At 42.2% G+C, this 16588-nt stretch overlaps 1 protein-coding gene across 2 annotated transcripts in view; it reads right to left on the bottom strand.

Moving 5' to 3' along the window:
• Positions 1-16588, bottom strand: part of LOC126376188 (clathrin heavy chain) — a 47748-nt gene that overhangs the window by 11849 nt on the left and 19311 nt on the right. For both annotated transcript variants that reach the window (XM_050023411.1, XM_050023410.1), the window contains exons 8-21: positions 15896-16076; positions 14552-14745; positions 13247-13399; positions 12806-12879; positions 9361-9532; positions 8092-8370; positions 7029-7247; positions 6363-6505; positions 4931-5065; positions 4281-4503; positions 3439-3613; positions 2771-2925; positions 1164-1388; positions 216-456 (exon numbers count right to left, since the gene is read on the bottom strand). In XM_050023411.1, the coding sequence (XP_049879368.1) occupies positions 216-456; positions 1164-1388; positions 2771-2925; positions 3439-3613; positions 4281-4503; positions 4931-5065; positions 6363-6505; positions 7029-7247; positions 8092-8370; positions 9361-9532; positions 12806-12879; positions 13247-13399; positions 14552-14745; positions 15896-16076 (2569 nt within the window). The remainder of the gene's footprint in view (positions 1-215; positions 457-1163; positions 1389-2770; positions 2926-3438; positions 3614-4280; positions 4504-4930; positions 5066-6362; positions 6506-7028; positions 7248-8091; positions 8371-9360; positions 9533-12805; positions 12880-13246; positions 13400-14551; positions 14746-15895; positions 16077-16588) is intronic.

Here is a 16588-nt window from a genome sequence, read left to right as displayed (position 1 = left end):
TGAGGAAACCCACATTCCCGAGATACGCATTTTCGTAGGTATGTGGGATGGTTTTCCCTTTGCGAGTTGGAAGGTCAGACGCCTAGTCGCTTCCGTAAAAAACCGTACCTGTCAAATCTTCAGGTTAGGTAAGCGGACCCTGTGAAAAACGGGACAATGCTAGGGAGATGATGGTGATTTGCTAATGTACTAGTGAGCATAGTATGCTGACTCACCCTGGAACTCCTTGAGGTGCACGAGCGTGATGGCGAGTCTGGCGAAGTTGCTGACGTTGTTATAAAGCAGCTTGGCGGCGTTGTACATTTGGTCGTCGAAGCAGCGGTCGCCGATCTTCTGTATGTCGGCGTGGTTGGGCCCCGAGATGAACTCCTCCAGGTCCGCCAAGCGCCCTGTCCGCGCATACGCGTAGATCAGCTCAGACTCGATGTACGACTCGCGCGCCTTCTTGCGGGCCATCTATTGGACAAACGTTTGCTTAGCTTCTGGACCAAGTTTAAAGTTAACAGCCCAATAGGCTAGTTTCCAACTAGTCAAATCAGTTACTTCTTACTAAACGACAAAACACGAATTTGTAGGAAACATCAACCTGTGACGTCATAGAAAAACGTGTCAAAATGTCACACTTATTATTACACTTTTCTACAAATTCATAAATAAGTCAAATAGAAAAAAGAACTTTTTTAGAATAGAACAGAAATTGTTTATTATAAAAGGACGCCACATTTTTTTAGTCATCTTTAATTTAGATCTGTGTTTATTTAGTAATCAGAATTTCATAATTTATCTTTGACCTAGGAAACTACCCATTTTTGCTATAGAAGTACAAAATAATATGAACTCGCAGGGTTGGCTTCTTCTCCAGGCCTTTGGCGGCTCTATAATAACCTTAACACCAGGGTACACCCCGGAAACTTCTTACAAAAAACCTCGTTTTACATAGACACTACACGGATGGCTTCTTTCCTCAACCCTTGTTGGGCCAACAGTGGCCAACGAGTCGATGGCTTGGCTCACCAGTCCCTGTTGGGCCGACTGTGGCCAACGAGTCGATGGCTGACTCACCAACCCCTGTTGGGCCAACAGTGGCTAACGAGTCGATGGCTTGACTCACCAGCCCCTGTTGGGCTAACTAAAACAAACTGTATATTGCAACGTGATCTTACCTGCAAGTATCTGACGAGGTCATCCCATGACTGCTCTTGCGTGGCTGTGGCGACCACATCCATGTACGCCGAAGGGTCGTCGGCCTTGATGTACGAGTCGATGGCTTCCTTCACCAGCCCCTGTTGGAGCTGGGCCTTGGCCAACTGCGACCATACTCCGGGCTCGTTGCAGCGTTCAGCAAACTCGTATGCGCGCTCCAAGTCTTTCACTTGCTCGATTAACACCTGTAATGGAGAATTTAGTCAGATGAAATGATGTTGATACTTGGTACGGGAAGATGGAAAACTTTCTTACACTGTTTTAGCACTAGTACTAAAATTAGTATTTTGGTTGGGAGTCTTCAAGGCTAGAGCAAATAGGCATTTCCTAGACATCATCACTTACCATCAGGTGAGATAGTGGTCAAACGCGAGCTTATTATATTTAAAAAAAACCCAACACCCATAGTATTTGGGCGGAAGGCAAGAGGGAAACCACTGCCCTATTTTTCCCAGAAGTAGCATGGAGAATGCTGCACTGACAAGGCTCTTAAATTAGTGATGATGAACATTCACACCAACAACAGCCTCCGAGGTCTAGTGCTCACTTTGTGAGACTGTCCTTTGTTTGGTAAGGACTTTTCAGGCTTGAATCTCCTGATTGTCCGAAAAAGTAAGATGATTCCGTGCTTCGGAGGGCACGTTAAGCCGTTGGTCCCGGCTATTAGCCGTAAAAACACCTTCACCAACCCGCAGTGGAGCAGCGTGGTGGAGTATGCTCCATACCCCCTCCGGTTGATTGAGGGGAGGCCTGTGCCCAGCTGTGGGACGTATGTAGGCAGTTTACAGAACATTCACACCAAGGGTCACAAGTAATACGATGTGCTAAAATGAATACATCGGACCAGAATGTTCAGGGTTCGCAGATATCTGGGGGGTCAAAAAGGCAACATCGAAGCAATTCATCTAGAAAAGCAATATTGACATTGCGCACTTTGTAGTGCCGTTTCTTTCAGCCTCCGGATCAGTTACAGGGGATCCGTTTTATAGCTTTTTGTGTAGTATTGAACACAGCGCCATCTCGCCTTGTTCAATGTAAGGTCCGGGAGCATCGACTTGCTATCGTTGGGCTCCGCAGTCGGCGACTTTCCACCAGTAACCGGAAGATGGCGTGTGCCGATATTATATAGAAGGCTATATCTTGGAGTCCCTTGTCAAGTAGCTGCTGAAGAATGTTGGTGTCAATATTTAATACACATCGGGAATTTTCGGTCAGTCTCCTGTCCTTGGACTTGTTAATCAGTTGCATTTTTATGTGCAAATGTCAAATTGCAATATTGGTTTTTTAGATGAATTGCGTCGATGTGGCCTTTTAACCATGCAGACACTTATAGATTTTTTTTGTTTAACTACATTCAGTCCACTGGACCATAGTGGACGAAAGGAAGAGCGGTCTTTGCCCTGCAGTGGGACATCGAGGGCTATTAATAATAATAAGGAAACCATTGCGATGTGTTGCGAGGAGCAGGCATCGAGACAAACTTTTGAGGGTTTACTGATTTCTGGATGCCAGTGTTTGTAACATTGTTTTTATAAGAAAATAAATAAATAAAAATAAAAAAGCTGACCTGTATAGCAGAGGTGTTGACATCGAACTTCTTGAAGATCGCGAAGGCCTCCTCGTAGAGCTCGTTGTTGATGGCGATGTTTGCGATGTCGGGCGCGTCGTAGTTGTCCAGCCGGTTGATGTACTCCATCACGCGGGACCGGTCCGCCTTGATCGCTACGAGAAGACGCAGTGGTTAGTGATATTGTTCCGAAAACTTTGAGGGATGATGATTCAGACCATGATTCTGAGTTGATATCAGGATCGAAGCAAATAGGATTCCATGGTCTCTGCTTACCCCGGTGGGAAATAGACGTGAGTTTATGTATGTATGTTCAGTGATTGTTTAGTACATAAGACCCATTTGTACTTTTATTATGATTTCCTAACGGAAGCCGTATCGAAGGCGGAAGCCGAATGCTCCACTGTGGGTTGGTCGAGTTTTTCTTCTATCGTGTGGGTTGTGAGGTGGATTACCAATCCATCTGGTGTCAGGGTTACTACTGAGCCGCCAAAGGCCCCTAACATGGCTCATGGCTTGGTGGAGTTGTTTAATAATTAATAAATTAATTACTCAGCTCAACTGGTTAAGCGTTGGGCTCACAATTCGGAGGTTTCGGGTTCGAATCCCGGTGGGGAAATATCACAAGTCACTTTGTGGTCAAAAGAGAACAAAAGAAGCCAGCTCACCTGTCAAAATAAGCAAGTTCTGCAGGTTCCGGTGGTCCGAGAAGACCGAGTTGTCGAGCACGATCTTCTCGAGCAGTTCGATCAGCTCGTTGGGCAGGTCGGCCGTCATAAACGCCTTCACTGTCACGCTGATGTCCTCTGGGTCTTGCGTCTCCGAGAGGGCTGTTTGTACCACCTGAGGGAACCAAGTATTATACAGGGTGTTAGTGAAACCGCACCGAATACTGAGGAGGATGATTCAGAGTTGATATCAAGTAGAATTTCTTGTCGGATAATTCGTGAAATTTTGTTTTCTCTATTTCTTTTGACTATGACTATTTTAAGTTCCATACTTTTGATATTTGATAACATGAATTATCCTTCAAAGTATTCGTTCGGTATCACTAATACGCTGTATATATGAGTATTACATAACATAGACTCACGACTATATCCCATTTGGAGTAGTTCAAATTCAAAAATATCTTTATTCAGTAGGTAATAATAGGTACACTTTGAATCGCCAATTTTTACATAAGGAACGTCTCATCCGCCTAAAACTACTGCAGCTTCTCACAACCTGTAGTCGGAGATACCCTCGCAAGATGAACCGAGGTTTCTGTTAGACCACCGTGATTAGTGGTGAGCCGTATCGCCGTCTACCGTCCGGAATAGACGAAAGACGCGCGCCATACAACTATGAGCAAATAGTCCATACGTCAACTTTGCACTCCACTCGTCAATAAACTTTACAACGCACGGAGCTCCGCGACAGTATAATAAAAGGTCGTCTTGTTCACTATAATTTGCAGGGAAAAAAAACATCGCCTAATGATGATGAGTTTCAATAAAGAATCACTCACCTGGTCAATCAGCTGCCTCTTGTAGGGGTTGGCTTCGCTGAGCACCTCGAGCCATAGGTCCTGGTCGCGCCTGCGCACGAGGTAGCGCGCCTGCGTCTTAAACAGCGAGTTGTCGTTGCACACGGCGATGAGCTCGCGGTCGCACTGCCCGCGCTCGTACGCCACGCACGCCAGGTGAGGGTCGCGCTTCTCGCAGTAGCGCCCGACCACGCGAGAGTCGTACCTGGGTGGGCCATGTCCATTACAATGAGGGACTTTCCAGGCTACGCTCACGAAAAATACTTTTTTCGAGGAGCTCGGTGGCGCAGCGGTAAACGCGCTCGGTCTGCGATTGTTGAAGTTAAGCAACTTTCGCAAAGGCCGGTCATAGGATGGGTGAGCACAAAAAAAAGTTTTCATCTCGAGCTCCTCCGTGCTTCGCAAGGCACGTTAAGCCGCTGGTCCCGGCTGCATTAGCAGTCGTTAATAACCATCAATCCGCACTGGGCCCGCGGGATGGTTTAAGGCCTGCGTAACGTTGGCTTAACTGTGCCTGATGCTAAACATCGAGAAGCCCTAATTGCAGTAGCAACTGAAAAGCAACGCAATGAGTCAGTTTCGAATCAGTTGCGACTACCATACTCCATACTGGCCTACTAGGCTTATCTTACCATTGGTTCTCCTTGAGGAACCGCTCGGGGTTGTTGTTGGAGTCGATGTATATCTTGGCGAGCGCGTTGTGTGTGGCGGGCTCCGTGCAGCCGTCGTGAACGCGGGTCTCCAGCCACGGCAGCAGCAACTTCAACCTAAAGGCAAAACATACATTTTAATAGTCACTCTACTGTGTGTACAGTCATGAGCAATATAATGTACCCACTTTAGGACTCTGTCGCACTAACATATTTGACATTTAGTGAGACTTACAGTTCAATTTGTTAAAAAAGTTAATGTGACATGGTACCAAAGTGTATACATATTAATGCTCGTGACCGTACGGCCTCCGTGTCCGTCCAGTACTTCAGCGTTGTCCTCACGATCCGGAGGTCCCGGAATCCCGGTGGGGACAAGTCACAAAAACTCCCTTGTGATCCCTAGTTTCACCTGAACGACTGAAAACGTAAGATGATTCCGTGCATTGGAGGAGACGTTAAGCCGTTGGTCCCGGCCATTAGCCATAAAACACCTCCACCAACCTGCAGTGGAGTATGCTCTATACCCCCTCCGGTTGATTGAGGGGGGCCTGTGCCCAACAGTGGTTCAGTTTGTGTTTCCAGTTGAAATCTTGGTATACGGGTGTTAGCACATGGCTTTTTTGTAGTTTGGTAAGCGTATTATATAAGGTGTAGTGACATCGTAACGAAAACTTTGAGGGATGATTCAGAGCATGATTCTGAGTTGACATCGAGTGGAATTTTCTATCCGGCCCGTCTTGTCTACCTGTACGTATCGTCTCGTATTACACAGACACTACACATTGTCGTTATCGTACATACGCATCTGTGTGTGTGACGTCTGACATCATACGATTCAAGTCTAAACTGTGTTCGAAGGGGGTGAGGTAAACCTAGCTCAAACGCTGGTGGGGATGGAGTTGCTGTTCTATACATAGTATTATTCCATGTGCTATGCTCTTATAACACAGACACTACACATTGACGTTATCGTACACACACACGCATCTGTGTGTGTGACGTCTGACGCCCATACGATTGAAGACTAAAGTAAGACCGAGGGGGGTGAGGTAAACCTAGCTCAGCCGCTGGTGGGGAGCGAAGAGTCGCCGTTCTATACGTATTATACCTTATTCTATGGTAATACTGTTTATTGTATGTCAACTAGCGACCCGTCCCGGCTTCGCTCGGGTGTAATGCTGAGGAAAAAATGAAATGACGACATCACATTAAAAACCTCAAAAATAATAGTATTTCTTCAGTATTTAATGGATGTTATTATACATATAAACCTTCCTCTTGAATTACTCTATCTATTAAAAAAAACCACATCAAAATCCGTTGCGTAGTTTTAAAGATTTAAGCGTACATAGGGATATAAGGACAGAGAAAGCGACTTTGTTTTATACTATGTAGTGATGGGTATTGTTACCTGTTCCTCTTCTCGACTTCGGCGACGAGCTCATCAGTGGAGAACTGCCCGCGCACCACCAGGATGAGGTTCTTGATGATGTCCTCGGCGCAGTCCACGTCCAGGAGACCGCCCACCACCACCGGTAGGCGGGACGGGTTCACCTGCGGGGGGACAGGTAGCGGGTCGTATCAAATTGAACTTAACCATGTTTCTTTTAAGAACGTCTAGAATTCTGTGCCGAAGTTTTCCTTGCAGTTTCTTTTCCCCAGCTATACAGGTTGTGAGAAGCTGCAATTTTAGGCGGATGAGACGTTCGTTATGTAAAAAAATGTCAATTCAAAGTGTAACATGTTACCTACTGAATAATTATATTTTTGAATATGATATTGCCCAATAATGTTAGAAATACCACAATCGCTCTATCAGGCTGTGGACATCGGTGTTTCGGCAGAGAAGCCGATGCAGTTTTTATGCCAGCGATGGGGTCACCAGGTCGCAGACAACCTATCTCCGTAGGTTGCAGTGTAACCAAACCGCGATTTTGTGATTTTTGTGACATGTCCCCACCGGGATTCGAATCCTCCGGATCGTGAGCCCAACGCTCAGCCGCTGGATCACGGAAGCCATTATTGAGAGGCTTGTTTATAGACCTTGTTTATCAGACTTAATTATCCACGTACTGACCTTTTGTACGTAGATCTCGATGTACTTCTGCAGGCTGTTCCTGTAGAGATAGAGCACGAGGTCGTGCACGAAGTCGAACCGGTCGCACACGATGATCAGCGGCAGCTGGTCAGGCAGCTTCGCCTCCTTCAGGAAGTTCTTGACGCGCTCCGCGTTGTAGCAGTTGGACTCGCGGCAGATGCGCTCCACTTCCTTGATCTGGCCGGTCTTACACGCGGCCTGCGACATAATAATAATACAATAATAATAACGTTTATTGAGGAGCTCGGTGGCGCAGCGGTAAACGCGCTCGGTCTGCGATTGTTGAAGTTAAGCAACTTTCGCAAAGGCCGGGCATAGGATGGGTGACCACAAAAAAAACATCTCGAACTCCTCCGTGCTTCGGAAGGCACGGTAAGCCGTTGGTCCCGGCTGCATTAGCAGTCGTTAATAACCATCAATCCGCACTGGGCCCGCGTGATGGTTTAAGGCCCGATCTCCTTATCCATCCATAGGGAAGGCCCGTGCCCCCGCAGTGGGGACGTTAATGGGCTGATGATGATGATGAATGTTTATTGAAATAAGTTTATACATTATGCATTGAAACCCTGTCTCCCAAACTAGGCGAACCTGTGTCTTGGGAGACGGTGCCTTCCCAATCTATGTACTTATAAACTAACTAACCTTTGATCTGTGTGTTAAGGATCCTGATTACCCCTCTCGTATGTTTGTGATAAGGATCCTGACCCATAGGACTGGTACCTATTTTTACGTAATTATCCACTCTAATTCTATCGCAAAAGGTTTAATATTTTATTAACAAAATTATTTATTCAATTTTATTTTATATTCTATCATAGACAATCTTCATTCGGATGAAATGTTCAATAGTTCCGCTAGAAAAATCAGTTGAAATTCCGTCTCGACCAGTGACACTTCAACTACCAAAAGTGAATATTAAACAGTGGCAATACTACGGTATTAAAGTAATAAAGAATAAAATAATAAAATTAGGAGAAGTCTGCAGGAATCGGGGCCAATAAACATTTATAAAACAAACAAATAAACAGACATCGTCACTCACCTGAATATACTTGAAGTGGACCTCAGGATCTTGACTGAAGTTGACAATGGAGCCGAGGAAGTAAAACAGCCCCTCATACGTCTTGAAGCTCTCGAAGAGTTCTATGAGCGCTTTGGTAGTCAGTTGCTCGTGGTACTTGGTGGCGATTTGTACGCAAATCTGGAGGTTCTGTCTGATGTTCGCTTGCAGCATCGCCTTGAGGCATTCCAGAGAGTCTTCCACGGAGAGAGAGCCGAAGTAGTTCACCAGCCATTCGGCGGAGAGGAGGTGTGTGTGGACCTGGAAAGTACCGTTTGTACTGTTAGATATCGAACAAAATCGATCGGCCTAATCGACTGATACACGATGATGCCTTTGTCACAACACGGGCTTTTGAACAGTCATGAGCAATATAATGTACCCACTAAGACTCTGTCGCACTAACATATTTGACATTTAGTGAGACTTACAGTTCAATTTGTCAAAAAAGTTAATGTGACATGGTACCAAAGTGTATACATATTAATGTTCGTACTGTATTGAACTAACATTGTTTAATAGTACGTATTCATTTGGAGTACAAAAAATGCTAGTAAGAGTAAGGGAAAAGAGACAAATACTGAGAATTATTGAGGACAGAAGAGGCAAGATGATTGGACACCTAATAAGACACGACGAATTCATTAAAAACATCATAGAAAGAAAGCTAGAAGGAAAGAGAGAAAGGGGAAGACCGAGAAGAGCTTACATGGAACAGATTAAAAAAAAGGTTAACGTCGTGTCTTATAGGGAAGTCAAGGAATTGGCATTTGATAGACTGGAATGGAAAATGCTACACCGACAAGAGCGTGACTCTCAAATTGATGATGATGATGATGACAAAAAATGCTATGTGTGTTTATGTGTTTGTGTGAAAGTGTGTTAGTTTGTAACTAACACATTTACCAGTTCAAGCAAATGTATGCAACGGTCTCCGTGGTCCAGTGGTAGAGCGTTAGGCTCACGATTTGGAGGTCCCGGGTTCGAATCCCGGTGGGGAAATATCACAATTTTTTCTTGTGATCCCTAGTTTGGTTAGGACATTACAGGCTGATCATCTGATTGTCCGAAAGTAAGATGATCCCCTATGCTATTTACTGATGAAAGTGAGTATTCGATACATGAGCCATGTCAGGGGCGTTTGGCGGCTCAATAATGAGCCTGATGCTAGATGAGGCTGGTATTCCACCTCACAACCCACACGATAAGAATTCGCGAATAAATGAATTGGTATGCAGTGGCGATGCTTACGACGGCGCGCTTGATGTCGTAGAGGTCGGTGTAGTGCTCGAGCGCGCGCTGCAGCAGCCCCGCCTTCTCGCACAGCTGCGCCACGTGCGCGCGGTCGTAGTGCGTGAACATCGCGTTCCCCAGGATCGCGTCCGCCACTTGCGGGGCCGACATCAGGTTCATCTCCAGCAGCCTGACAATCAACCAGAAATCAGAATCATTTATTCAACTTATATCATGGATATATTTATATCATGGATAAACTTGTTGAAGGTCAATGTAACATATTTGAATTTACGTCATTTCGCAAGGTGTTATGGCTGAGGAGAAGAAATGACAAGAAACTGCAACAGCAACACATATTTTAAAAACCCATGAGGGTATACTTTGCAGTGCGCTTAAGTTTTAAGTTTTAATATTTTTATACTGTTTTATATAGGTGGAAACCTGTTATTGGCTTAGTTTTTAAGTATGATTTTCTTTTTGCTATAGTTGTTAAGAGCTGTTGGTCTCCCAAATATAAAATAAATAAATAAATAAATACATTATAAGTTATTTAATAACTAGAGGAACATATTCAATACCAGACATTTTTATCATTTAAGTAGTCATTAATCTTATAATAAGCTTTTTTACATAAAGTAAGCTTCACACGAGCTTTAAATTTATTTTCTGACAAATGACAATGGGCACTTTTGTATGAAACTTGGTCCAAGAACCTCCACTGATGAGACTTATATGTAATGAAAGCTTATGCTTTCCCTATGATTCTGGCAAAGTTCTATCAGATTCTATCCCGGGGTTCTTTTTTTACGGCCATGTTTGTCCTGGCTAAAAATGTGATAAAATACAGTGGGTGCTAAAATCGGCTCAAGATTTGTTGCTGGATAACTAAGTCTACATAAATAATTATGTATCATATTGTATATCATTTTAAAGAGGATCTTTTCCAGAATCCGAAACATAAAAAAAAAACAAAAAAAAATCTTTATGTAAGCGAATTATAGTCAATTTACTTCTGCAGCGCCATTGTTTCTCGGTAGCTAAGTTCAAGTTTCATGCCTTTTACCCCTTCCAAAAGTATCTTACCGATTTTTTTTATATTGCTTCCTGAATTTGATCTGAGTGATAATAACAAGAAAAATAAATATACACCTCTCCGATAGAGACCGCCTAAGCTATTGCCTATTGCAAGAAATCGTCATCATTAGCAAGTCATTACGGTATTGCATATAAGCTTATCAGCAACTTGGAACTTGGTCCAAGAACCTCCACTGATGAGACTTGCATGTAATGATAGCTTATACTTGTCCTATGATTCTGGCAAAGTTCTATCAAACTCTGTCCTAGGGTTTTTTTACGGCCATGTTTGTCCTGAGTGTAAATACAGTAGAGGACTGCAAAATCACCTCAGGATTTGTTGTCGAAAAACTATTTAATTAAGTCTATATACATAATTATATATCATAATGTATATCAATTTTAAAGGGGAAGGTTATCAGAATCAGAAACACAAATAAAAAAATGCATTATGTAAACGACTTTTAGCCAACTCACGTCCGTAGCACCATTTTTCTCAGCAGCTACGTACGAGTTTCGCGCCATCCAACCTTTCCAAAGAAGTCTAATAATTTTTTCCTTCTTCTGATATTGCATTCTTAACCTGACAGAAGGAAAAAATGATTGGACTCCTTTGGAAAGGTTGGAAGGCGCGAAACTCGTACGTAGCTGCTGAGAAAAATGGTGCTACGGACGTGAGTTGGCTAAAAGTCGTTTACATAATGCATTTTTTTTTATTTGTGTTTCTGATTCTGATAACCTTCCCCTTTAAAATTGATATACATTATGATATATAATTATGTATATAGACTTAGTTAAATAGTTTTTCGACAACAAATCCTGAGGTGATTTTGCAGTCCTCTACTGTATTTACACTCAGGACAAACATGGCCGTAAAAAACCCTAGGACAGAGTTTGATAGAACTTTGCCAGAATCATAGGACAAGTATAAGCTATCATTACATGCAAGTCTCATCAGTGGAGGTTCTTGGACCAAGTTCCAAGTTGCTGATAAGCTTATATGCAATAAGTACCGTAATGACTTGCTAATGATGACGATTTCTTGCAATAGGCAATAGCTTAGGCGGTCTCTATCGGAGAGGTGTATATTTATTTTTCTTGTTATTATCACTCAGATCAAATTCAGGAAGCAATATAAAAAAAATCGGTAAGATACTTTTGGAAGGGGTAAAAGGCATGAAACTTGAACTTAGCTACCGAGAAACAATGGCGCTGCAGAAGTAAATTGACTATAATTCGCTTACATAAAGATTTTTTTTTGTTTTTTTTTTATGTTTCGGATTCTGGAAAAGATCCTCTTTAAAATGATATACAATATGATACATAATTATTTATGTAGACTTAGTTATCCAGCAACAAATCTTGAGCCGATTTTAGCACCCACTGTATTTTATCACATTTTTAGCCAGGACAAACATGGCCGTAAAAAAAGAACCCCGGGATAGAATCTGATAGAACTTTGCCAGAATCATAGGGAAAGCATAAGCTTTCATTACATATAAGTCTCATCAGTGGAGGTTCTTGGACCAGATTCGCCCATTCTCCTTTAAAATATTATCTGGTATTTTATTGTAAAGACGTATACACAACCCCAAAAAAGATGAATTTACTTAATCTAGAATTTTGAATAACAATTTTATTTTTATTCCTTGTATTGTAAGTATGCCTTTCACAGTTTCTCGGTAGGAGAGACCATAACAAATACGTTATTGCACACACAGGAAATACTTTAAATTAATAGCACACTTCAAACCATGGTGTAAGAAAACTAGTAGGCTCTGAACGGCAACCGCGCCGCGCGCGGCGCGAATTATATCGAGGCCTTCGACCAATAGCCGTTTCTACAGCTATCTACGTAGATAGCATTCGTATCGTTTATTGGTCGAAGCGCTCAATATAATTCGCACCGCGCGCGGCGCGGTTGTCATGCAGACCCCTAACGTCCGTTTGACGACGTAAGTGTTACAATCTCTCTCTCTATTTAAGAGCTGCGCTCTTGTCGGTGGAGTAACCGCCATTCCTCTCTTCTTCCCGCCAAAACCTTCACCTCCCGATACGACACGACCTGCACCTTCTCTTTTATTTGTTTTTTTTAAGTGTTACAATAGTCGTGGGTATTTTTTTTTTAAATGGCAACTGTGAGTGAGATGACTGTCAGCTGGGCTAACCTTGAAATGCTAGCTGTCACTTTTGAGCATACCTGGTTTTCATATACCAAGCTTCAAACGTTGCATATGAGCGAGATGCCTATTTGACCGAATGGGTTTTCACTCGTTCATTATAAAATTAACGCCTGTCAATCATCTATCAGTTTCGTTTTCGACGGATAAGAAAATGACAGGTACAACTTAAAATAAATTTAGCCAATGAAAGTGCGCCATCATACCTAGTCTGTAAAGGCCCCTCTTCAGGACGATTATTCTTCAACGCGTCGAGCAAGAACGCCGTACATTGCTGCACCTGAAATTTGCCCAATTATTATGAATAATTTGCACAATGCCGCCGATTCAGGGAATCAAGTGAGCTGTAGGCTACATAACATAAAATAAATGTATAGATCTTTAATAGATAGAGTGGTTAAAGAGGAAGGTTTATATGTATAATAACATCCATTAAATAGTTGAGAAATACTGTTATTTTTGAGGTTTTTAATGTGTGTGATGTGTTGTCGTGTGTGTGTGATGTGATCTGTTACTGGCAATAAATTTATTTTATTCTTATTCTTAAGAAGAATGTGATGTCGTAAAAATAATTTAATTTTTTCCTCAGCATTACACCCGAGCGAAGCCGGGGCGGGTCGTTAGTAATAAATAAAATAAATAAGTACCATGTTCTGCTCCATGAAGACGTCGACGATCTGATTGATGTCCGCGAGGGGTGGGTCCTCCGCCACCAGCATGCCGGCGAAGCCCGCGCCCTGCTCGGGACTCGTGCGCATCACCGACCGCAGCAGGAATATGTAGTCCGGCGTGTACCCCACCTGGGGAACATACACAAACATTTATGTATCTGCGTAGAGATTGTGACTTGCATGTCATAGCATCTAATATTACATAAGGCTACTAACATTTAGAATAAGCTTATTAACACATATGAGTCATGTTTCTTGAAATAAATAAATATAATAATAATAACATAACATAAATAGCCTATATACGTCCTAATGTTGGGTACAGGCCTCCCTCAATCAACCGGAGGAGTATAGAGCATACACCACCGAGCCGCTCCACTACGGGTTGGTGGAGGTGGTTTTTTTACAACTAACGGACTTAACGTATTCTCCGAAGCACGGAATCGTCTTACTTTTTCGGACAATTAGGTGATTCAAGTAGTCCCACAAACTGATTTCGATAATGTCCCCATGGGGAATCGAACCCGGACCTCTAGATCGTGAGCCCAACGCTCTATCCACTAGACCACCACCACAAGACGAATTTTAAATGATAAGTTTTGATTTTAATACACACTTCCTCTCTTCCCTTCAACGTTGCTGTACCCTACAGGGTCCATGTTATAGTTCCTATGCCTATGTAACACCCCATTATACTACATGGAATGCAATAAATAATTGAATTGTATTGACCACAGCTGTCTGGGAAATAACTTTAACTCACGACTGTATCTCAATTGGCATAGTCATCGCAAGATGAACTTAGTACCCACACTTCACCGAGCTTTCTCTAAAATAATTAGAATAAAAATATACAACCATCTACCGAATAAAATAAAAAGTACTGAAAAAGTTAATTTATTCTCTAATAGTCTAAAAACATTCCTTATTAGTAAATGTTATTATAATATTACAGAATTTTTTAATGATGATATAAATAAATATATATAGTAGGTAGTTATGCTTCAATTGCTCTAAATAAATTGGTATTATTGGTTATTAATTTAAGTGTAAAGTTCCTTAAAATAGATTTAAGATATGTTATAGATTCCTTTTTTATTGTTATTATTTTTAAGTAATCGGCAACTAGTTGCCCCTATTGTTTGCTGTGCCCTAGCAGGGCGTCACATGTACGCATATTTATTACAACACCTTGTATAACTTGTGACTTGCAATAAATTTCTATTCTATTCTATTCTCTTAGATAAACATTAAGTCACATCAAAAAAAAGCGCTGGTTACCTTCTTAGCATAGAGCACGATCTTCTGGAACTGGCCAGTCTCCGCGAAGCACTGTATGACCTTGCTTGCCACGTTGGCCCGCAGGTACACCGACAGCGCCAGCGTGGGGTCCACCTGCTTCACCAAGTCTCCCAGCTCCTCGGAGCACTCCAACTTCTCCTCCTTCAGCCATTTCTCCAGGAGTTGCTTGCGACCTAAAAAAAACACGAAGTTACATAGATTATTACATTGTTTTAAGTATACGCGGTTATTATCATAATTAAAACACATAATAACGGGTTCTTACCGCGTTTAAATCAGGGATATGAGACTCCCATATAAGAACCCGTTATTATGTGTTTTAATCATATAGATTATTGTTATTTATTTATTAACACAAATTACATAGACATTACAGGCAGTCCCAATTCGACTATGTAATGCAATTATATCATTAGTACCTAACTAAAGAATTTAATAACTAACTCCGTGAATTCCGTCAACGAACACGTAAATAGGTCGATGTCAGTACACTGCTGAGAAATATCGTTGATGGTCCTAAGTGCGTGCGCTACTGGAGCATATCTGCCGATGTTGGTGCGCGCGGTGGGCAACACGAATATGCGCGGGGGCCGCCTGGCTTTGCGACCGTCTACCGGCACTAACAACCCCAACGTGGACAGGATCTCTGGATTGTGGATTTCCCTCTGAACACCTTGTATATGTACAATACTAAAGCCGTGTTTCTTCATACCTCCAATTTATAGTATAAATGTTACAGGGTATTGCAGTTAATGTATTTTTGGAAAATAGTTAATAAGAATACTCTTTTCGTAAACTTACTTACTGTTTCTCGTTCAACTTTACTAAGTTCACAAGTGAGCACCTGTATTGGGTCGTGTACTACTTTCAAGATAAATTATGAAATTCTGATTACTAAATAAAGACAGATCCAAAACTAACGAAAAACATTTTCTTTTCGATTTTTAATCAAGAAAAACGTAACAATAAATTCGACATTTTATCACGTTTTTCTATGACATCACAGCGTGATTTTTCGTAAAAAATCCACAGTAATTTAGTGTTTCACGTTTAATAAAAAGTAAATGATTTGACTAGTTAGGGACATACCACAAAAAACACTTTTCACTCAGGCTCATCACCCGATTGTCCGAACGTCAGATGATCCGTGCCTCGGAGGGCACGTTAAACAGTCGGTCCCGGCTACTATTTACTTAAGTATTTATGACAGTAGTCGTCACTGACACCAGGGTTGATGAGGCCGGTCATAGACCTCACAACCCAACGGCGAACCCAGGTCCCCTGACCACTAGACCGCGAAAGATACAAGCTAGTTGAGCTGACCTTGCAAGAGCACGGGTCTGCACAGCTCGAGGGACTCAAACTTGTTGAGCTGCGCCTGGTCGAGCAGTATCCCGAAGTACTGCAGCAGTGGGGAGGTCTGCCCCGGCTGCGTCGGCACTTGCTGGAAGCGCTGGATCGTCTGCGGGGTGCGCAGGATACCGCGCGGCGCCATCGCTGCTACCTGAACAGAACAATAAACTACTCAAGGGTGGTCATACACAATACAATAGAACTGATATTAGGCAGCTAAATTACTCAATTGTATACCAATATTTTATGTTTACTTTTTTTAAAGAACGTCTAGGGCCCTGTTCCGAGGTTTTTCTTGCAGCTTCTTTTCCCCGGCTATACAGGGTTGTGAGAAGCTGCAATAGTTTTACGCGGATGAGACGTTCGTTATGTAAAAATTGACGATTCAAAGTGTAACTATGTTACCTACTGAATAAAGATATTTTTGAATTTGAATACACTTCATTGCACGTAAATATTCAGTAGATAACATAGTTCGACATTCTACTTACTACATACACACATACATACATACATACATACATACATACTTTATTGCTAAACAGCAATTTCTTCCAACCTCGTGATGAATGAAATTGGTAGACACTAAATTACGGGATTGTAAATAAATACATTTCAGCTTTCTTCATCAAGTAACATAGATTACCCGAAAGTAAGATAATC

This window comes from Pectinophora gossypiella, chromosome 20, assembly GCF_024362695.1.
Source record: "Pectinophora gossypiella chromosome 20, ilPecGoss1.1, whole genome shotgun sequence".
In the NCBI taxonomy this organism is placed as follows: Eukaryota; Metazoa; Arthropoda; class Insecta; order Lepidoptera; family Gelechiidae; genus Pectinophora; species Pectinophora gossypiella.
This window is presented reverse-complemented; position numbering and strand designations above follow the sequence as displayed.